General features: G+C 43.2%; 3 protein-coding genes across 5 annotated transcripts in view; 1 reads left to right on the top strand and 2 right to left on the bottom strand.

Moving 5' to 3' along the window:
- The first annotated feature begins 97 nt into the window (after window positions 1-97).
- On the top strand, window positions 98-6,907 carry LOC115396599 (glutaredoxin domain-containing cysteine-rich protein 1-like). The gene is made up of 4 exons (XM_030102553.1): window positions 98-493; window positions 4,614-4,853; window positions 4,926-4,991; window positions 6,707-6,907. The coding sequence occupies exons 1-4, from the start codon at window positions 98-100 to the stop codon at window positions 6,884-6,886; spliced, it is 882 nt and encodes a 293-aa protein (XP_029958413.1). The 3' UTR covers window positions 6,887-6,907.
- A 4,617-nt stretch (window positions 6,908-11,524) lies between these two features.
- LOC115405658 (zinc transporter 9-like) lies at window positions 11,525-21,640 on the bottom strand. The gene is made up of 18 exons (XM_030115296.1): window positions 21,534-21,640; window positions 21,014-21,160; window positions 19,907-20,104; window positions 19,595-19,642; window positions 19,387-19,486; window positions 19,085-19,177; window positions 18,908-18,990; window positions 18,048-18,106; window positions 17,590-17,657; window positions 15,716-15,874; window positions 14,191-14,326; window positions 14,077-14,116; window positions 13,923-13,994; window positions 13,182-13,289; window positions 12,930-13,095; window positions 12,420-12,549; window positions 11,973-12,086; window positions 11,525-11,729 (listed from the first exon to the last, which is right to left on the bottom strand). The coding sequence occupies exons 2-18, from the start codon at window positions 21,117-21,119 to the stop codon at window positions 11,685-11,687; spliced, it is 1,725 nt and encodes a 574-aa protein (XP_029971156.1). The 5' UTR covers window positions 21,120-21,160; window positions 21,534-21,640; the 3' UTR covers window positions 11,525-11,684.
- Window positions 21,641-22,756: 1,116 nt separating this feature from the next.
- LOC115402616 (glutathione reductase, mitochondrial-like) overlaps window positions 22,757-23,397 on the bottom strand; it is a 7,222-nt gene continuing 6,581 nt past the window's right edge. For all 3 annotated transcript variants that reach the window (XM_030111123.1, XM_030111122.1, XM_030111129.1), the window contains one exon: window positions 22,757-22,996. In XM_030111123.1, the coding sequence (XP_029966983.1) occupies window positions 22,847-22,996 (150 nt within the window). In that variant the 3' untranslated portion in view covers window positions 22,757-22,846. The remainder of the gene's footprint in view (window positions 22,997-23,397) is intronic.

Genomic DNA, 23,397 nt, shown 5'->3' on the forward strand with positions numbered 1-23,397 from the left:
AACACGGCCGCGCGTCTGAGCCGCGTCCTCACCTCCGAATGAGCGGCTCCGAGCCGGCTGCTGCGCGCCATGTAACGCGGCCGAGGGCACGAGGACGATGGAGGGCACGACGCAGGAGAAGCCGCCCAAGCGCGTGAGGTTCCGCGTGGCCTCGGGCAACAGCGGCCGCGTGCTCAAGGAGATGTTCAAGGATGAGGGTCCGGCGGACTCCCTGGACTCGGACTGCACCAGCAGCTCGGACGCGGACCGGGCCAGCACGCCCTCCACCAGCGGGGACGCGCACGGCGGGCACCTGCTCGGGTACCCGGGCTCCGAGCTGGACGACAGCGGGAGCGAGCCCGACGAGCTGCTGCTGTACGCCGGGGGGACCAAGGACTGGATGTTCACCACCAAGAGGGTCAACATCCGGAGCAAGAACGGCACCGTGAGGGGGGTCAAGCACAAGGTCAGCGCCGGGCAGACCCTGTTCGAAAACATCTCCACCGCCAGCAGTGTGAGTACACCTGACCGAACCACCAGTTAAAAACAAAACTGATAAAAACTCTGTTAAAAATACAGAAAACTATATCAGCTGGTATTCATGCCTTCCCAAAGTAATTAAATGTCTATTTGTTTACATTGTAAAATGTCCCTTGTACACTGGACTCAAACCCTGGTTACATTCAAGGTCATGGATTAGTGGGATGCTCCACCAGGGGGTACACGTATTTGGAGATATATTTAGAAATGCATCAGAATAGATTCAGAAATGCAAAAAGGATATAGAAAAAAAAAACATGTGGCTGTAAACAGTGTATATATTCAGTCAGAATTTATTATTTTAGACTTGCGGAAGTAGACTTAACAGACATACTGTATTTATGAATAGGGATAAAGACAGGGAGACAGTGAGCAGCATTATAACCTGGCCAAATCATCTAAAAAAAAGTGTATTTTAAACATAAAAATACAGAATGAATTGAACTCCTTGCACCTCAATAAACTGCATTTCCCATGTGATGAGTGATACAGAAAATGCAATTTATATGTGAAATAAATGTGGTCATGATGAACTCGGGAAACCAATAATTAGCAGATAAGTCCAATATTGTGACTTTTAATGTTGCTTATCGGCTCCCATGTTTGATTTCTAACAACCTGCTGCTTCACTTCCCATCATTACCTGGATGGTTTCAACGCTTGTTTGCCATCAGTGTCAAGTCTACTTACAGGAAGAGGGCTGCATGCACCGTAGCGGTGTGGTTGGGATAAAAGCTCACAATAGAGGACAAGGTCACAGAACAATTAAAGATTAATGATGCATTTCGTTAAGTGTTTCAGGACAAACTAATCAGGTTAATGAATTCTCGGCACTTCGCTTTCTAGTATCTCCACAAAGAGCGTTTGTTATTCTGAGGTAACTCCCATCTGCCTTGCGCCGCTGCAGCAGCGATACAGAAGGTCATATCTAAGAAAGTGCTCGCTGCAGAGTGGCATTAGGCGAAGGCGCAGACGAGACAAGATAAAGCTTCTCATCACGATTAAGCGAGATAATCTTTTGTTTAAGGTGAAGTTTTAACACTTCTCAAGGTGAAACGGTCTGATCAGATCCCAAACGGAGGGGAAATCCAACATTACAGGATGATTTTTCTTTTAAAAAACCAGGGAAAAAAAATTCACAAATCAAACAGGTTTGTTTTTGAACCAAAGACTGACATGCCAATATAAAAAAAAATAAACGTCTTCTGTGTATTAAGATGTCTCACAGCAACTGAAACTTACATATTTGCTTCAAAAAGCTTGTCAATTATGATTGATTACCTTTATCATCTTAAGTAATTATGACATCCCTGAACATCAAATTAAGTTCAAAATTCTGCTCCAGTCACCATTTCAGAAAGTGTGCATGGGATGCATGAAGAACATATATGAAAGCAGGAAAATACATATTGAACATTTTAAAAAGTAATACATTTCTTGCTATGTATTCCTTACAACATAATGTTCTCACAGGCTACTGTTATACACCCAGTCTCTTCTTAAACAGCTGCTGTAAAACGATAGTTGTCCATATGTCCGATGTTGACTTGTGTTTAAATAAAGCAGTTTAAGTGAAACATGGAAACAGAAATACCAATGCAAACTTTTTTCAAGTATTATTACTATTATTGAAAAAATCTGATGACTCATAGAAAAAGACATTGATTGTTAGAATACAAAATGTAACGCTGAGACTTTGTAAGAGGCAGTTATTTTACCTCTGTTTAGTCTGTCTAATTAGGGACCGAGCCCCGGAGGGCAAGGTGGCCGCAGGCCACCTTGCCCGTAGGGCAAGGTCTCTATTGTTATGTTATTCGTTCGTTTGTCGTTCTCCTCCTCCTCTATTATTATACTTACGCCCAAGTAAACGCGAATTTGACCCCTTAAACATGCACGAAAACTCACCAAATTTGGCACGCACATCATGACCGGCGAAAAATTTTATAAAATGGAAAAAAAAACAACATCTGCTCTCTAGCGCCACCTAGATCCCAAAAAACGTCTAAAACAGTCGCTACGGCCCGCAGGAATGTCGTAGAGAGATCAAACCAACGTTGACGCGTTCGTCTCATTGAGATCTACATTTCACGCGCTGACACCCCTGACCTAAATCCAACAGGAAGTCGGTTATTTCCCTTTCAAAGTAAAATTTTGCTCAAAATCACTCCTCACGTAAAAATTATCTCCTCCGAGACCGTTTGTCGTACAAACATAAGAGTCACGCGACGTGAAAGAGGACAATTTTCTCTACAAAAGTTGTGAACAACTTTGTCAAAAGTCTAACGGTGTGGATTTTATTAGCGTTCAAATTTGGAAGTCTGAAATCCTGCCTTGCTCCGGCCCTCATCCATTATAATGGGGGAAAAAGGAAAAAGGTCGCCTTTTTTCAGCACCTCGAACAAGTGGCGACTGCGGCTAAACCGTGACTCCTATCAACAAACCGAGCACACGCAAAGTTGCAGCAGGTTCTCCCGAACAAGATGATGTAACATAAGTGGGGAAAATACCATGTTATATGTATGTTTTCACAGGTAAGAAAAGGTGTGCGCTCTGCATTTTTTTGCCTCTCAGTTATAATGGAGCCGGATGGGGAAAAATCTTGCGCTTCTCACAAGCTGAGGCCTCTGGGGTCCAAACTAAAAGTGTGACTGCTCTGAAAGCCTCACCAAGTGAAAGACAACAAATTTTCCTATCAAACGAGATATTTTTTGTTCAGTTATGCCAAACAGCAAAGGAACAAGGACCAGTTGTTTCCCAAACAGAAACTTTTATTTTCGCCTCTCTCCACTCTAACTGAAATGACCATATATGGGCATACAGTGCAGTTACACAGCTGACAGCAGCTGTCAATCAAACTCTGACACTCAGTGCCTTCATTCAGTCACTCTCAAAAGCAGATGGGAGAAGCTAACAGCTCCATGTTAGTGGATGGGAGATGCTAACTACTCCATGTTAGTGGAAGACAGATGCTAAGAGCTCCATGTTAGTGGGTGGGAAATGCTGAGAACTCCATGTTAGTGGATGGGAGATGCTCACTACTCCATGTTAGTGGATGAGACATGCTAACTACTCCATGTTAGTGGATTGGAGATGCTAACTACTCCATGTTAGTGGAAGACAGATGCTAAGAGCTCCATGTTAGTGGATGGGAGATGCTAACAATTCCATGTTAGTAGATGGGAGATGCTAACAACTCACTATTAGTGAATGGGAGATGCTAAGAGCTCCATGTTAGTGGATGGGAGATGCTAACTGCTCCATGTTAGTGGATGGGAGATGCTAAGAACTCCATGTTACTGGATGGGAGATGCTAGCTACTCCATGTTAGTGGATGGGAGATGCTAACTACTCCATGTTAGTGGATGGGATATGCTAACTACTCCATGTTAGTGGATGGGAGATGCTAACTACTCCATGTTAGTGGATGGGACATGCTAAGTACTCCATGTTAGTGGATGGGAGATGCTAACTACTCCATGTTAGTGGATGGGAGATGCTAACAGTTCCATGTTAGTGGATGGGAGATGCTAACTACTCCATGTTAGTGGATGGGAGATGCTAACAGCTCCATGTTAGTGGATGGGAGATGCTAACTACTCCATGTTAGTGGATGGGAGATGCTAACTACTCCATGTTAGTGGATGGGAGATGCTAACAGCTCCATGTTAGTGGATGGGAGATGCTAACACCTACATGTTAGTGGATGGGAGATGCTCACTACTCCATGTTAGTGGATGGAAGATGCTAACGACTCCATGTTAGTGGAAGACAGATGCAAAGAGCTACATGTTAGTGGATGGGAGATGCTAACAACTCCATGTAAGTGGATGGCAGACGCTAACTACTCCATGTTAGTGGATGGGAGATACTAACTACTCAATGTTCGTGGTTGGGAGATGCTAACTACTCCATGTTAGTGGATGACAGATGCCAACAACTCCCATGTCAGTGGGTGGACGTCTCAGTCGTGGGCCGGCAAGGAGGCTCGGTCCCGACCAATGCCGCTTGCGGCTTTAATTCTAATCTATAATTTAAAAAAAAAAGCCAATGACTTCCTCAGATACCATCATGATGCCTCCTCGCTCCCTCCACAGACGGAGCTGTCCCTGGAGTTCGGTCGGATCGTGATCTACACCACTAGTTTCCGAGTGGTGCGGACGACCTTTGAGCGCTGCGAGCTGGTCAGGAAGATCTTCCAGAACCACCGGGTGAAGTTCGTGGAGAAGAACATCGCCCTGGACAGCGAGTACGGAAAGGAGCTGGAGGAGCGGTGCAGGCGTGTGGCGGAACCTCCTTCACTACCGGTCGTGTTCATCGACGGACACTACCTTGGGGTCAGTTCTTGAAAACATGAGGTCGAAGACTTCGTCATCCGCTCTTGGTTCATCGTTGAACTTCTCTTACAGGGTGCTGAGAAAATACTCGGCATGAATGAATCAGGGGAGCTGCAGGATCTTCTGACAAAGATCGAGGTTGGTTTTCTCAGCGTTTGTTGCATAAATCACATTATGAATAATTGATGTTGGTCAAAATGAGGATTTTCCTGTGTTGAGCCAGCTGCTTGATTCAACCCATGCACATATTGAATTATTCAGATGCTCTCCTCTTGGATTTACTGGAAAATATTATGTGTTGTCACGCATCTAATATTAAAACACACTGTGATTACAACTACAGTAAATTAGCAGATTGTATTCACACAATGCAAACAGGAGCGGTTCAGTGGCCTCCCCCGGTGACGTTATCTTTAAAACATGAGCAAACTGCTATGTAAAAAATGCATGCACATCGATAAGCGGCCATCAATAATGAAGGACTAGTTATCGATTGTACCGCAAACACATTCCTTCAAATACGCCAACGTGAAGCTCGTGTCTCAAACTAAGTCTGCAGAAACTATTCCTGCTTCACACTGAGTCACTCTGGGATCGTCATTCACACCAGTACTGGCCTTTTCCCAGGCGCTGGCTGGAATCTGTGGTCCAGCCCCCCCCCCCAACACCAACAAAAACCTTACATATGAATACAAAGCAGTAAGATGACATTTAGGTGATGCATGCAAGCCACTGCAGGCTATTAAAAAAAAGTGTGCTGTGCTAAAAGGTCATGCATACACTAATCAGCTCGCCACCGGCATGAGTCAAGTATATATTTATGATTGCATAGTTACAGACCTAAAAGTAGTTAGTGGAAGCTGTTTAAAACAAAGGTTTTGGTTGTTTTAGGTGAATGTTGTTATGAGTAAGCGTAGGGTAAGACTGATTCATGGCATATGTTTGTATAGAGATTAGGAAACTAAAGACAAAAATGAAAAAAAACAAGGTCTGAAAATAGGTGGAGATGTGTGTGTTGACCTTGTGTTTTATCTTAATTGGGAGTCATTGGAACAATTTGTTAACATGCAGTATTTCTTCCAAAAATTGTCCATATTTTCATCTGTTCATTCACGCTCTGCACCGTTTAGGGTCTCAGAGAGCTGGATCTAGACTCAGGCCATCACATGGGAAACAAATGCACACACAGATGTTACCCAAATAACCGCAAAGTGTGAGAGTAAAGTCGATAGACCCGGGGGGGAAAAAAACCTTCATACACAGAGGCTCCAAAACCTGGATGAAGCAGAAATATTCCCACTCTCTGCCAGTCACTGCACTACATTACCTTCAGGCCTGTGAGGACAACATGTCTTAATTTTGGCAAAATAATTCATGTGGAATTTATTTATAGATGTCACTGCCACTAATGAGGGCTTTGGAGTCATTCTGCTAACAGCTTGTTGACATTTCACCACTCGTACATAGTGTTTGCCCTGAAATTCAAAAAAGAAAGTTCAAACTTAAGAACCTCACAGCAAGAAAAAAAACTCCAGCTTTTATTCCAAGTGCTGGGACTTTCACGGTGGAAGAATTTGCATCTTCTGTGCATGTATACTTAGGGAAAGCCCATGCATGTGCAGAATTTGCATGTTTAATGCATACAGGAGGTTCCTCTGGGCACTCTGGCTGCATCCCGCCATTCAAAACCGTGTTTCTTAGTTTGCATGGTGGTTTGAATGGTGATGATGGTCTGATTTGTTTTCTGCTCACTGTTCTTGTGTTTTTTTTGTCCCAATACTTTAGTTTATTCTTAAACTTAGACTACATTTCACCGTACTAAGAGTGTTTCCTGCTCGACGTCCGTTTTTCAGAGGGTGCAGCATCCCCAGACGTGCCAGACCTGCGGAGGCTTCGCCTTCATCCCGTGCCCAATGTGCCATGGCAGCAAGATGTCTGTGTTTCGCAACTGCTTCACGGATTCCTTCAAAGCCCTCAAGTGCACTTCCTGCAACGAGAACGGCCTGCAGCCCTGCGCGAGCTGCAGCCAGTGAGGAAGTAACGTGCCTGAACAAACTTCCTTCTCCGGGACCCGACACAGGAACCTGACCAGGACTGCAACAAAACACGCTGCGGAAGGCAGCGGGCAGCGCGGATCTTATTCCACGGCCATTGTTAGTACAGAAAAGGGGATATTTGTAATAAAACGTGGATTTGTGAATTTCTGTTTAAGTCAAGACTTCATTCTTTATGCGCCATAAGAAACGGGAGGTTTTTCAACCTTTGCCCGGGAAAATAAACAAATCTGCAGGTCTGAACTAGTTTTCCCTGCAGTAAACCTAAGCTTGTTAGTGAATTAGTGAGGAGGCTCCTTCATTAACAATGCTCCCGTTACTAATCCCATATCAGACAGAGTTAAGGATAACAGATACTCAAGACAGAGAGAGGGAAAGTAAAGGGCTCAGTTTGCAGGAGGAGGGAAATTTGAACTTTGTTCACAGCCTGGCAGAAAATACTTATAAAAGCAAGCAGGAGAAATTAGCCAACAGGTATTGCAGAAAAGTTTTAGATGTGACTGAACTTCATTCAGCGTGTGGGGGGTAAAAGGTCAGTGTAAAAATCACAGCAATATTTTATTAGAATTCAAGTGTCACAGGTGTTAATTTCTCTTTTGGAAAAAACAAAATCAAACATTACAGAATCAAGTAAATTGTTTAATGATTAGAAATGATAATGAATGTACATCAATAAGCTCCCCACTTCAACCAATCATCTACTTTCAACATCTGAAACTCCTGCACATTTCTGCATGTTAAAACATTCAAAGGATGCACACATGAATGCAAACAAATCAAGAGAACCAAACAAATGCTTTATTAAAACTTTATACACTTATGTCTCTTTGCACAGCAGGTCTCTGATGTGTCACCATTGCGTTTCACACATAAATATATAATTGATAACTGAGAAAGGAAAAATTCTACAATATTTGAAGTACTTGGACAGTTGTTTATCACACCAGATGTTTTGGGAAGGTTAAAAAAAATTAGATTTTTTTTCATGGTGAAAACTGTTTTTTTTTTTAGGGACACAGGACAAACCATATGTCCACCTCAAATCAGAGGAAAACATCAACTATTACAACAAAAATTTAAACCAGTTTTGTCACTGTTATTGAATATCTGGCACTTATCCCACAAAAATATAATTCAATAATGTGAAATACTGGACATGTCTCTGGACCAATCACCTGATTGAAATGGCTCTTTTTAAAGAATCTGAGCCATTCCACTGGATTTGTTACAGTGATCTATCATTAAAAAAAAAAAAAGATGATTTATTGTGTGAATGCATTCAAAGGAGAACATGCACGTGAAGTGGAAACGCTCTGTCCATCTGGGTTACTCCTATGCCTCCAGTGAGATGATTGAAGCCTGCATGACAAACAAAGGCTGCTGTTCCTGCAGCAGCAGCAGCAACATGGTGAAATGTTACTAATTGGTTCAATTATGCATTGGCTGCAGAGATACACTCCGGCTGGCATTCAATTATTCAACCAGAGAGGAACCCCAACATGTTCCAGTTTTCTCTGACCTCGAGAAGACAACAGTGCATGCCCCCACCCCCCCTCCCGCTTTTATTTATTTATATATATAACTATTTTATGTTCAACATGACAATTAAAAGAGCAGTCACCGTTCGCAGCTGGATCGGACGCAGTCCCCGGCGCGTCGGTGCGCCTTTTGGCCGCATGAAGTCATGATGTGGCCGGTGTCCAGGGGGGGGTCAGGGAGGCGCACCGCCGGAGCAGCACAGCTCTCTATGCTGTCATAGCCCTGTACAATGCTGCTTGAACATGATCAGACAAGGCAGCACTGTAAAGAGGCTAAAAGCGTAGAGCAGGGTGATGGCGGTGGTCAGGACGATCCCGCACCTGAGACTGAAACATCAAGCACATCGATTAGAGGAGAAATCAAACAGGAGCGCGCGCGCGCAATACATCCACACACAAACACATACATACAACAGTCCTCGTGCATTGACGAGGCTCACATTTCTGCACGGACAATGAGGGGTGATTATGTTCCTGCACAAAATGTCTTTTCTCTAATTCAATTCCCGCTCGGAGGAGTGATGGGGGTCGGGGTTTTGTAACCACAGGCTCGTGGTGGTGATGGAGGGGAGGCTTCATGAGAATCCAAGACCCCAACTGTGCAGGTTTACTGCGCCCCCATCCGAGGGCTGCTGGACACGAAAAATCTGACAGGGAGGGGGAATTTAAAAAAACAAAAAAAAAACACAAAAAAAAACAGGACGCATCGAGAATGTCACAAAAAAGGCGCATTTTTTTAATGCATCTGCAAACAAGTGAGATTAAATGTGCAGAAAACGGCATGATCTCTGATGTGTGTGTGGATCGTCTCGACGCATGTTTCCGTTAAAATGAGTCAAATCAGCACGAGGATGTGGTTGCGTTTTCTCTTGCCCCTTTTTCTTTTAATCAACGTGCACAAGCAAGCCTGTCTTCCGTCTGTGAGGAAACGGACGTGGCGGTGGAGTGTGTGTGCGTGTGTGTGTGTTGGGGGGGAGAGATGGAATAGCGGGAACAGGATGGGCAGCGGCGCACACGGACTTGGGTTGATGGGGATGACGAGACATGACACCGATCAGCACCCGACATGTGAAGACAACATTCAGCGGCGTGGAGTAGTGGAGGAGGAAGAGGAGGAGGAGGAGGGGGAGGAGGGGGGAGGAAAAAAAAACCTGCAGATGGAGATTGTCCGTATTGTCTCCGCTCCCCGGGCTTCGGTGGAGAATTATTTCAGTCGAGTAGTCGAGCGTGGTCCGGCCGCGGCGCTGTGCGTAATGTTTTGAATGGTCGGTCAATGCGCAGACTGGTTGGAAATGACTGTTTTTATTGACGTCAGCGCTCAGGCTACTGCCCCCCCCCCCCCCACCCCCCCACCCATCACATCCCCACAACTGCACCATCTAATGGACTTGGCTTTACATTCCAGTCAACCATCCGAGCTGTAAACAGGAAACAGGAGGATTGAAAACGTACCTTTTTATCCCCTCACAGTCCTTTAGAGGAGCGTTTTCTCCAAAATCCACCATGGTTTTCGGGTGTCTTGTTTTTTTTTTTCCCTCCTCTCTCTCTCCACAGCCTCTCAAAGATATTCTCACAAGTTCATACACCAAGGAAGTGCATGTCAATATAACTCAACAGAAAGGAATGATGCTGTCAACTTATAATGCCTCATGCTTGGAAACATGTTTCCCATTTTTCAGCTTTCCAACTTAACAATAAGCAATAAACAACACACGATAACCGCCGACGGATCTTTGACACAAATACACTCCCAAAATAACTCAAAGACAGCAAAGGAAAGCAATATAATTTAATAAATTATTTCAAATTTATTCCAAGTCCTTCAGCAGTGGCAACAATGTTATAACCCAAAAAAAAAAAAAAAAAAAAAAAGGGGGAGGGGGGGGTCACTATTAACACCTTCAAAAACAAAAATATATATAAATCCAGCTTCCCCACTCAGATGATCTGGCTGTGGTCGCCTCCTGAAGCACGGTAAGATGACTGACAGGCAGCTGTGCCATGAGAACAGATGCTACACCACTGTATGGATTCTACAGAGTATTCAGCAGAAACGGATTGCGTTGTTGCGTGCATACACACACACACACACACATACAATACTATAGGAGGTTGTTCTGACAGGTTGACTGAGCTCCTAAACACTGAGGAAGAGTTGAGCTGCTTCATCATCAAAATAAACCACTTATTTACAAAGTGTGGGGAAGGGCCGAAGACACTTCAATCCGTCCATCCAGTACCTCCTCTTTGGATCAATACAATCAGTGGTCTGCTGATCACCTAAAAACCTCACCGGACGAGGTTTCTCAGCCTCAGATTTGGAGAACATCAGGGCACATAGCTTCTACCTGGCAGTGAGAGACGGGAGGAGTGAAAGAAGAGAAGCCGCGGCCGCCGCCTGGCAGGTTCCGTCTCTGCAGTGAAATATGACGTCCGGCAAACAGTTCAGAAACAACTGTTCAATTTCATAATACCACAAAAAAAAAAAAAAAAAAAAAAAAAAAAAAAAACAAATTTGAGTTTTAACGTCTTGTTTTCTAATTTTGCATAAGCTGACGTTCATTAAATACACTCCACTCTTCAACTCTGTCACTGACGTCCGATGAGTCTCACCTGTTTAGTTTGAAATCATTTCTGCTTTGACATCAAAACATCCGTCTTGATGAAAGATTCTGCAGCATCATGTTATTCAAGTTTCTCTCTCTATGTATATATATATATATAAAAAAAAAATCTAATATAGTCTAACCATTAAATAAATCGGATGTGAATACGTAGGTCTTGGTTTCCTCTGCACTAATGAAGGAAAAACCATCACTGTGGTTCAAACAACGTAAAGTCCAGGCGTGTTGATGATCCCGGTCCGATTTGAGACGATATCTGTGAAACTGACACATTTATGGAGGAATGTGACATCCAGTCAACCACCGACAGACTAAACAGTCGCAGCAGAGCATTCCTTGTTTCTTTCTGCTCCCAGAGAGGCTCCGGCTTGAATCTCTGGCCGGGTGAAATCAACACCGTCGTTTCACTGAAGTTCACCTTCTGCGGTAAGACTTGACGACTTGTGCGGGCTGTGTTTGTGTTTATGTGCTGTTTTGTTTGTTTTTTTTTTTTTTTGGAGGATGTCAGAAGGGGAGGCATTTCACGAGGCAGGCTGGCCACTCCTTTCATCTTTTCTTCTTCTGTGGTTCCTGTGGAACCAGCAGGACGTTTCCTCCTTGCAGACCCCAGAGGGATTATAGAATCTCCAGGTCCACATGGCGAACCTCTGGGTTGCGTTGCTACAGAAGAATGATCACAGAAATCTGGTTCAGAAGGTAGCTAGAATGCGAAACACTCATAAGGTTGACAGTTAAAGTAAAAAGGTTAAATACGCCAATGAAAAGATGAAATAAAAGGAAAGAGAATGTGTTGTGTGTTCTTACACAATGTGTTATTTGTCATAATATCATGACTGAACGGTAAATGGAGCAGTTTCAGGCAGAAGACAAACCGCTCCAACACTACTATCTGAACTCCAGTACCTTGAGTTCCTTCTCCAGGCGGTCCACCTCGGCGCCGAGCGTGTCGATGATGTTCTCTCCGTGTTTCAGCATGAAGCTCTCCAGCTCCTCGGGGGTCTTCACCTGCTGGATGTCCTGCAGAGACAAACACAAACACACACACACACGTTTTTCTTCAGTCACATTTACAGCTGGGAGACAAACATCGGAGACAAACGGTACCTCTGTAATCCTAAACATGAACACACGGTGATCTCTGTGATCGTTAGGACGATATACAAAATGGCGCAGATCAATACCCAATACTGGACACTTGGTTAAGAAATTTAAGTTCACTGGATAAGTAGTCGTGAGCAATACATTCCGATTCCTTAATCTTAGTAATTGAGAGGAAGGAAAGGTTTAAAATTCCATGAATTATAAACATGAAGACAAAAAAAATACTGAATTAAAAGAACCGAAACTCACATTGAGGATTTGGTCAATGTCTTGTTTTTCCAGATAAGACCGCGTCACCACCCGGCCATCGAAGTCCACCTCGGCCTTAAAGCGCACTTTGCTCAGCCCCATGTCGGTGGCCTTCACATCGTGGATTGCTCTGTTCATCCAAAAACACACAGAAATTCAGCAGGAGGTTAAAGAGAAGCACCAGTGCTGGACGTGATGGAGGATTCCTGTCTGGTCTACATGAGACTGACTGTTGGTGAAGAGTTCGTCCCTCACACCTGCACGCTGATATGACTGCCTCTGCTCTGAGCACAGACAGCAGCAGGACACCTCCAGTAAATACCTGCTGCTCTATTTACAGCCTGGCTGCTGTTCATCAACTTTTACGGGCCTGTAAAGTCCCGGCTGGATGACTCTGAGCTTTATTATTGTCCCTTCGAGTGAGTCCAGCTCCAGTAACAGGACCGTGCTTCGTGTTTGGAGTTGACTGTGCGAGAACATTTGGCGTGTGGGTTTGTGACGCTGGCTGACCTGACGGCGGGGTCGTTCTCCAGAAACTCGGTGAGCTTCTGAACGCGCTCGGCCTGTATGGAGCGTCCCAGCAGGGCCTCCGTGTTGGTGTAGATGAGGAAGGCGGAGACGGTGCCCAGCAGCGTGCCCACGCCCAGCGAGCCCAGGCTGTCATACAGGGGGTTACCTGCCACCACGAAGACGGGCGCAGTCGTGTTACAAAAAAAAAAAAAACACATTGAAGCAGGACTGAGTCCAAGTTCCCGTCTTTACCTGTGAGTGAGGTGAGGCCCATGCAGCCGGCAGCCAGGACGACTCCCAGCACGGCCGCGGCGTCCTCCAGCAGCACCACATTGGTGCTGGGGTCTCGGCTCTGCATCACTGCAGGAACAGAGCAACATCTACGTCTCAGATCCAGACACGGCTGGTGTAAACAATCAGAACAATACATGATTTAAGATTGGTTCTGATGACGAGGCCTGGAGAAGCAGCAGAGAATCAAAGACTTTTCCTCTTCACTCCGCTGATCACAACAAGTCCTGTGTTGGCCTCATTTTTAAAAATAAAGATTCTGTTTACACCAACGAGAAAACCCTCCCGACATCTTCAGGACAGCAGAGGTCACTACACACACTTCTAAAAAGGTGCAGATTCTCCAATAGCACAAATCTCCACTGATACAAAATGCTCATCTGAGGCAAGATAAGTGCAAATATACACTATAACTGTTTGTAAAACCGTTGGTCAGCATCGATACAACAGCTTTATCAGTACCAATGAATCGGATCATTTTCAGTCAGACCTGGCTAGTATTCATATAAAAAGAAACAATTGTATTTTTTTTTTTAAACAGAAACAGGAAGTCCTGACATTTTTAAACTACATAACTATATCACTCTTCATATATTAAAAAAAGAGGCAGGATTAAGCGTGTTCAAATGTAGAGAATAAAAGTAAAAAATTGTTTACCGTCTCTGATGAACACAGCAAGTGCCAGATCAGAGCTCAACATACCATATTCATAGAAAGAGAGTCCATGCTGGTGGGCGCTCCTCCTTATCTCATTGACGGCAACTAGTAAAGTGGCTGAGGGGGGGAAAACAGGAAGTGGGTGAGGAAAAACAACAGGCAGCACAATGTAAACGTCACCAAACATCCACTAACTCACCTCCTTCTGACACCAGAGAGCCCGCCAGAATACAGTAAGCCTACAACAGAGGGACGTCAAACACTGGTTGGAAGTGTTCAGACACACAGACAGAAATGTGTGCAGACCGCTCACCCATAACAAAGACTCAATGGGCTCTGGATGCAGCAATCCCATGATGCCGTGGTACCAGGAGAGGCCTGCTCCCATCATGAAAATGCCCACGCCGCTGATGAGAGAGGCGATGTAGCGCATGTTGGAGAAGCCATACCTGGAAAACGCAGACGGCTCCGAATTAATGATCTCAATTAAAGTCACTGAGTTTCCTGCAGATGCTGAGTTTGGTTGCAATATTTTGAACTGTGCACCACCAGCTGCAGTTGCCAGCGAGGCCACACGGTGGAGCAGTCCTGAGGTAAAAACACCAGACAGCAAAAATGTCATAGGTTCAAATACCAGTCATTCCTTTCTGGAGTGTGTGTGTGTGTGTGTGTGTGTGTGTGTGTGTGTGTGTGTGTGTGTGTGTGTGTGTGTGTGTGTGTGTGTGTGTGTGTGTGTGTGTGTGTGTGTGTGTGTGTGTGTGTGTGTGTGTGTGTGTGTGTGTGTGTGTGTGTGTGTGTGTATTCTCCCCGCATGTGTGTAGAGTTTCCTCAGAATACTCTGGGTTTCTTCCAACATTCCAAAAACATGCATGTGAGGTGAACTTGAGTGTGTGTGCTTTGCTGTTTGAACTTGAGATCTGTCCCTGTCCCACTGGTGCATCCTGTCCTCGCCCTCCGTTAGCTTGGATTAGCTTGAGCATCCCGCAACTGTGCACAGGATGAAACGGTACCAAGGATGGATGGACGAGGGCTCATCGAAATATATATTCAGTTAAAAGTAAACAACTCATGGTTCTTAAAACTTGTAATTGTATAAAAATCTCTTTGATAAGTGAAACACACAAGTTATATCACACTATTTGGAAAAAATAGCCTTTTTTTTTTTATATGTTTGTGATCATTTTTTTCTTGTTCATTACATGGTTCAGAAATAATGCGATGCATTAGTTTTGCGTTTCACAGACTGAATGTCACCTTAAATTCAGACAAGCCAACTGTAATTACATGATTGTATGTTTGTTGTATGTTTTTTGGTTAATTCTATTTTTTTCCAGTTTGTAACCTTAAGCTGACATATTTTACCTTTAAAGTCATGCAAGCAATATGTTTAAGTTAAACCTTTGCGTAAAATTTATTCTTTTGAAAAAATGGTGAATTATAAGCCGGACTGCACTTCTCACACCAGGAGTCAACACCCTGATCTGAATAAGCAGTGGGAAGAAAAATGGACGTCTGCCCAAAGCCATAAAATATGCATTTGAAGTTAAGTGGGGGTTAATTAGTGTCTGAACGGTTTATAAACGTGACTGTGTGCTTATCTGTCTCTCTGTGTGATGGACTGGTGGCCTCTGCAGGGTGTGTGCTACCTTTACCTAGAGTCAGCTGGGATCGGCTCCAGCGAACCTATGACCCCGCCTGCTGTCGGCGCTGACAAACATAATCCTAATTGGAACATTTCAATGACTACAATGATAGTACTGCCCGGGCTGTCTAAACCTCTGAGCAGTATCCCTCGTCTTGAATCGCTCCGATGGCGGTGCATCCATTCGGGTACTCACGGGTGACCGGCGTCCGGGTTGCGGACAGACTGACTGATTCCCAGAGCCAGCAGCGCCTGGTTGCAGGTGTCGGCCAGAGAGTGGATGGCTTCTGAGAACATGCTGGCTGATCCAGTGTAGACCCAAGCCAGGAGCTTGAAGAAGAAGTTCAACCCATTGCTGGAAATAAAGACAAACATGAGTTTAACTGCTGCCAGGAATAATTAAAAAACAAAAAAAAAAAAACAGTAAAGAGCTGAGCATGGAATCAAGAGAAGACCTTCTGATGTGGACAGAGCATCTCTTCACAAAGGAGGGTTGATGAGGAGAAACTAAGGCTAGAAACCATTAATCGGAAACATCATGAATGAAATCAACAGATTTATTAAACTGTATCCATTTTAATGCATGTGGAATACAGGACAAATTAAATAGAAAGCAACTGTTTCATGGGTTTGAAGGGGTGGGGGGGGAAATGAAAAAAAAAAATCGAGTCACATAAGTATTGGGATTATTTTGTTGAAAAATTGATTTTTGTTTTATTTTTATTTTTTTTTTTTTTGACCAAACTGAAAACTTAAGACTTCATTCTTGTTTAACGTTTGGAATTCTGGTTGGAAAGAAAGAAAGAAAAAAAAAAAAAAAAAGGTTCTTGTGTTTGTCCAGCAGAGGGCGAAAGGTTTTTGATTCTCCATCTAGTGGTGTATAGCATATTATATCTGAGAATGGCAGACAACTTAAAATATTTACTAGTATGTGCTGTATTTTAGGAAGAGAACAATGAAATGGCTGGGTTTAACTACATTTCTTATGCTTTTATTTTAGCTTCTTTTATACACAGTGAAAGCTTTCGAAAGTAACATTCAAAGATAAAAAAAAAAAAAAAAAATTAGACTCAGATGTGATGTGCATTTTTTAGGGAAAATATGGTTGCTGATATAGTCTATAGACAACATCATTATACTTTTTAACTGGTGTTAAACAGAAAAAAAATAACCATAAAAAAAGGAGAAATGAAGAATCAACATCGAATCAAAAACTCAAAAAATTTGGAAAAAAATTATATCGGGAAAGAATTATATTGTCCCAGCCCAAATGTGTTTGTTGTCTTGAGTGACAGAAAAGCTTTCAAATGTTTATGAACAGAAAAGGAACCAAAATAAAAGCTATTCTGATGACTCAAAAGATTTTTTGTAAAAAAAAAGTAAAAAAAAAAGTGGAGCAGGTGTATCGGTTTGTGAACTACAATTCTGTTACATGCTGGAGCTGTATGCATTGAGTTTTATAACAAGATGTGAGAAATTATTAACTCACTTGAAATACATTATATATATATAAAGTCAAAACTGGGCTGGATTACTCAAAAATATTACCTCTACCATTCATAGTATTTAAAATTAATATATCCATTAGATAAAATATAAAAGCTAAACTGAAAATCATTCCTGTTGTTTATAAAACAGTAATGAGAAGAACGGTCTTCCTCTTTTCCTCTCTGTGCTGGTGAATCCTGAGTCCTTCACTTACCGGGTCTCATGAGCCTTTCTGTCGACTCTAAACCTCATGTGACCGCACATGCTCTTTAACACAATCAATATAATCCAATCAAGAGCAGCAGCACGTGAATCAAAGTTTGCATGCCGTTAAAACCTTTTGCTTCACATCGGTTCTTCTTTGTGGAAATCAGGTCTAATCCTTCCGGTATCTGTTTTGTTTTGCTGGAACTCGTCCTTGTTTGCTTTGATACTGATCCAGCCTGCTTTGCGTAGTAACCCTGCTGAGAACACGGCTCCGTGTAATCCAGACTGTCCCGCTGCGGCTCAATAAAGTCACCGAGTGCAGGGAGACGTCAAAGTCAGAAAACCGAGGAGAGCGGCAGGAATCCCACAACTTACATGCAAATGGCGACCATGACCACCTTCCCCGGTCCCTGAAGAAATGTCGCCCGCTTTCCTGATCGCGGCTACAAGAAAGATGGAAAGAAAGAAGTATATCACATGTATTACAATTTCCATTTTGAATAAACTAAAATATTTATATTATTCTTGCTGTTTATTTCAGTATTGATCTTTCAGATTTTCCTCACGGGACATAAGAGGGGATATTCTAGAAAAACAGGCCAGCGCAGTATAGAATATACCACGGCATACCAGATAAGCACTGTACAGCAAAGAGGGCGGGCAGAAAGAATGTGGACACATAATAACATTGTCATATAAATACGGTGACCTCTGCGGCGAGGACAAAGGTCACACAAACACCACAGCGTGTTATCAGGGCAGCTTGGCACACTGACAGCAGAGGGTCGACATCACTTTTATATCAAAAACAACCACCAAATCTGAGAGCTCACCTTTGTGTTTCCCCAGAAATCTTTATATTCTTTCAATAACTGCTGATTTCGAAAGATATCTGAAGATCAGAAAAAAAAAAGACGATTTAGTTTGTGATGAAACGACAACAAAAGAATCAAAGCTGTGGAATGAATGTGATCACAGGACTTCAAGACATTTCGGATAGTGACGTTATCGTCCTTTAAAATCCGTCCCACGATTTCACGTCATGACATTTGGTACACCTTGGGCTCGCTTTTGCCATCGGAACTCTTTATTCTTGGTCACACAGATCCAACGAGGTGCTGAAAACTTTCCTCACGTCGACACGGAGGTGCCAGCATCTCACAATTGGCTGGAGATTTCTCTGCTGAACATCCACAATGTGACTTTCCTCTTCAACTCCATCCCAAACATTCTATTTTCCACTGGTACATGGATGCGTTCGACATCCATGCCAAAAAGGAATTTGACTCATATTTCCTCTCTATTCTTGTGTTCAGTTTGAACTGAGAGAAGCTCCTCTCGAGTACAAAAGGCATTAATTTCAGTCCAGAGCAGAGAGGTCAGAGGTGATGAACGATCATAATGTATCTCTTTGGAAATGAGCGAATGACTTTAGTTATTAGACAATATTCTGAACTGAGCCATGTCTTTCTGTTAAGCTGACTTTAGTGAACAAAACGATTCAAGAAGGTGTTTTTTTTCCTTCAGTTACGAAAAAGCAACATAATTCACAGTTTTGTCTTGCTGTATATCAGTGATAAAGAGTTTTGTACAATTGGCAGTAAATAACCCTCACAGCAGCAGAAAACACAAAGCACAAAGCAAGCCAGCGAGCCGCAGCTTTCACACAACAATGAAAAAAAAAAAAACCTACTTTCTTGGTACTCTCGCTCCACTTCCTTCCTGAGGTTTCTCTCTCTAGCGAGAGCTTCATGGCTTCCCCACACATCCAGTGCCCTGAACGCCACACAGAGAGAGAACTGGATCAGTAGAAATGGTGCTTTATATTTGTCAGGAGACAGTTTGGAGATGTGAGAGGTTGAAGACTGACTTGGCCTCCACGTCTGACCGCAGGAACACCGTGAAAGCCTCGGTGTCGTCGTGCGGGCTGCGCCTTCGGATCTTTCGTAGTTGCTCCAAATCACTGAGAACAGAGAGCCAAGTTTTAGAATAAACTTAATAATGGCCTGGAGTTTTGTATTAGTAAACCACAACAGCATGGTTTCTCATTAACTCAACGGAATGTTTGGCCTGAGAGCATGTCGGTTAGCACGGTGGCGGCTATGTGTAGTTTAGCATTACTGTGTGAAATACATTTTTCATTAAAGAGATCGAATGGGGAAAAGGAAGTACCTTGGTTTAAGACAGAACTCATTCATGGCTCTGACAGCAGTGATGAAGTTATTCTGAGTGTATTTAGCTCCATATTCCCTTTTCTTCAGGACAGCCCGAACTGTGTGACACCGGAGTGGAAATAAAATCTCAATGTTGTTCAAGCCACAAATAACAACATAACAAGCACGAAGAAAAACACAATGGACAGATGTGGGTAGCGCTTTACCTTTAACTTGAATTGTCTCCGCTTTTGTCAGGCCCTGAGGCGTTATGCCTAAGAAAGAATTGAGATTTTCAAAGCTGATACAGAGAGATACATTTTCACTTCCTGACTCCCAGAAACATCTCAAAATAAACATTTCTGTTTACACAGACAGGAATTAAAAAAACTAAAGCAGGAAGCTGCAAATATTTCAGCACACCATGCCTGTACTAACAATAATCACCCCATCACGGTAACAACACTACTCCTTCATATTACATTAACGAACTAATAACAAAAAACACATCAAAGATTGAAGGTGCAAACATGACTCACCCATAGATGCGGGGGACACTTTAGCAGCACCAGACAGAACCTTTTCTGCCGAGGGAGCGTCACCCGGCGGCGATTTAGGGGGTTCATCTTTACTGCTGCCGGACGTGGAGTAATACTGGACCTTGGTCAGTCCCAGAGATGTGAGACGACAGTCAGGCAAGCTGAACCGCAGGCAGTGAATCCCCCCGCTTTGAAACCCTGCAAAAAGTGGCAGGAAAATTGCTTTATTCATGCAAAACCAACATTACTGATGAAAAGAAATGAATGAGAGTAGCTCATAAATAATCATCAGTAATCTGTTGGTACTTTCCAAATTAATAGATTATACATGTTAGAAAACAGTATAATTTTCATGTTGTTTTTTTTTACATGACAGAACACATCTAAATGAGTTAATGCCTGGTGTAAACAAAAATAACTTCTCCTCAGATGACAATGAAGTGTGTTGTGTTTTGTCCTGATCAACACAGTACAATAAAACACTCCTTAACTATAAGAGGAGTGAAGAAAGTAAAAATGGATATAATTTTGAATGTATAATCTGTTAAGTGTGTTAAGCAAATACTTGCACACAAAGCATGTCATCATGGGCTTGTACATTGGAAAATAGTAAAGAAAGGCAAGGGAAATGTATTTCTATGACACCATTCAGACACAGGGTTCACAGTGCTTTACAAGGTAATAAAAGACAATGAAACAAGGCAATCAAGAAAGTCATACAGGTATTAACTTTAGTTAAATCTAGTATTCAATGAGCAAATAGGCATGGTTTAAAAAGAGAGAGTGTGTCAGCAAAGCGGCTTCACATGGCTTCTTCTGACTCTGGGAACGATTAGTAAACTTCCTTCTGAGGAAATCAGGGTTCTGGATGTTTCATATTCTGAGATTTACTTGTAGAGAAGTAAGATTTTAAGCTTTGGAAAGATTACTGACAGCAATCATGATCTGGATGTCACTTTTAACTGCAGTATTATAACAAACTACACATACTTCTGGCATGAGCATAGCTTCAGAGCTTAGCTTTAGCATCGATCAACTCAAAACAATCGATGTCTCGGCCAATCAATCAATCAGCTAGAATAGGATCACGGAGATCTGGCTGCTCACCGTAGCTCTGGGAGAACCTCGGGGATCGCTGAGACAGGGGCGGCCTGTGCTGCAGGGAGACCCTGCAGAAGACGTGCCACGGTCGGTGGGCCAGGCTGGGGAACATCCTCGCAGTGGCAGGACTCGGGACTGAGGCGCAGGAACTGGCTGGACAGAGTCACACACAGCCCCGGTCGACAAACTTAACCCACTTGAGGCAGATTAACGCCAAGACATCACCTCTCAGGCTCTGGCGACACCGTCACGCAACAGTGTTAGCACGGCTACAGTCACAACGCTTAACACATATGTCAGCCGGCCGAATTAAACAACTGTCACTCGGTTAGTCCATTAAAATCTTCTGCCGGTTGTCTGAGCTGGAGCTCCGCCGACACCGGCGGATACAGAGCCGCACTTAGCTTATCAAGCTAGTTAGCGCTGTTAGCTAGCAGCCTCCGCAACCTGCCGTAGAGCACTTTCAGCTGGCCCAAATTAAGCCACTAATAAGTAGATTTAAAGGCTGTTAAACGTCCAACCCTACCTTTTCACGGTGAGGTTTGTTCGGCATGATCTGTGTCCATTTTGAGAATCTATGGCCAACTGACCGTAACTATGGACGTAAAGCGGCACAAACACAGTGACGCCCCCCGTGACGTCTGACGTAATCTCACGAGAGAAGCGAAAACGCCGCTGTTCAGGCAAAACATCGCGATACTTGAGGGGCCGCTGTGCCAACAAGGTCATTATAAGTTCGCAGGGTATAAGTTATTTTTATGATAAACGATACTCTCTTTCAGTATTGTTGTTCGTGCCTGTTTCTACAATTTTTTTAACCTTTATAATAAAATAGACATGATAGAAGTGAGCTTATGAATATGAGTTTTCAGGTTCCTACCCTCAGCCTACACTCACTGCATGGAAGATGGTTTAAATTCTGAGGACAACCCAAATGTACCAACTCAAGTGTCTCATGCATAAATAAAATATAACAGACTGGCAAATGTTTTTAAACATTTGATATGTGTTGCACCTTTTGAAATAAGTGGAACACATATTCAGTGAAACTATCCATCCCACAAATGCATCATTCTGTGGTAACATCTAAAAGGAAAACCAAGCATTCCAGTGGCATAAGAACACAGCTGTCTGTAGCTCTTGAGGCTACATTTTGGATTAGCCCAGTCTCACTTTGGTTTCAGCGTGAATACACCTGTCCATCTCATTATCCTTCTTTTATAAATGTAACTGAATGAGTCATTATTAGCCCGGCCCACGTGCATTGTAAACACATCCAAGGAGGGGCAGTGTAACAGTATTACCACATACCGTTCAGCCTAGTCAGCAAATGATGACAAATCACAGCAGTTAAGAAATAAGCTGCAGGTTTATTGAATCTTTTGAACAGTACAGTATGTATATGTCATGAGCTTGCATTGGTAGTTAATAGGTTCCTTAAAAAGCAGCAGTGTTCGTTAATATTTATGTGACAAATGACTAACAAATCAAACACAAACACTAGGAGAGAAATCATTTGACTTCTAAAGCAATCTGATGATAACAACTCCTGCAGATCCATCACTTCCATTTCACAATCATTGAAAAAGGAGCTCATAGTATTCAATCGATAATCAAGACCCACAGTACAGTTTGGGAAGGCCATAACCTGGTCTTGGTCCATTAAGGTAGGAATTAGAAAAAAGTGAAACACTGCGCACAAAAAATGTCACTTAAATGGAAGAAATGGAAGTTTGTAGGTAGTTTTAATAAAGCAAGTCATCAAGCAGATGTGGGAGTACTAAGCAGGACTGACTCTGTCCTGGTATGCTTGTCTGGGCATGGGTCGGTGTGTTGGTGTTAACGCATGGTGACGAACTCCTCGGATGAGGTGGGGTGAATGGCAACCGTCCTGTCAAAGTCTGCTTTGGTGGCGCCCATTTTGATGGCGACGGCAAACCCCTGCAGCATCTCATCGCAGCCCAGGCCCTGCATGTGCAGGCCCACCACCTGAAACCAGACGAGTCGGTGTTAAAACACACACACTGCAATCAGCAAACTCGCAGATCAAAATCACAACAGCCTTTGAGTCGAGACAGAAACAGCCTTCAAGGGACCAGTAAAGTCAATGCTGTTTTTAGAATAGCAATCAACATGATAAAGGTAATTATAGCATCTTCCTAAACTTCATCCTTGTTTGCCATTTACAGAGCCGTGAAAGCAGAGATTGTGTGGTTGCAGTTGAAAAGAAACTCCTTTATTTATACAGACTCAACCTTTTACATCATCTGTGGGTAAAGCTGAAGTTCCACTGTCCTTCCAGACCCCTGACTTTAATTAGCAGCTTGTCATGAGGTCTTGTGCAGAGCTTGACGTTCGTTAAATTCATGGCTGTTATACCAGGAAGTCAT

Source organism: Salarias fasciatus, chromosome 2, assembly GCF_902148845.1.
Source record: "Salarias fasciatus chromosome 2, fSalaFa1.1, whole genome shotgun sequence".
In the NCBI taxonomy this organism is placed as follows: Eukaryota; Metazoa; Chordata; class Actinopteri; order Blenniiformes; family Blenniidae; genus Salarias; species Salarias fasciatus.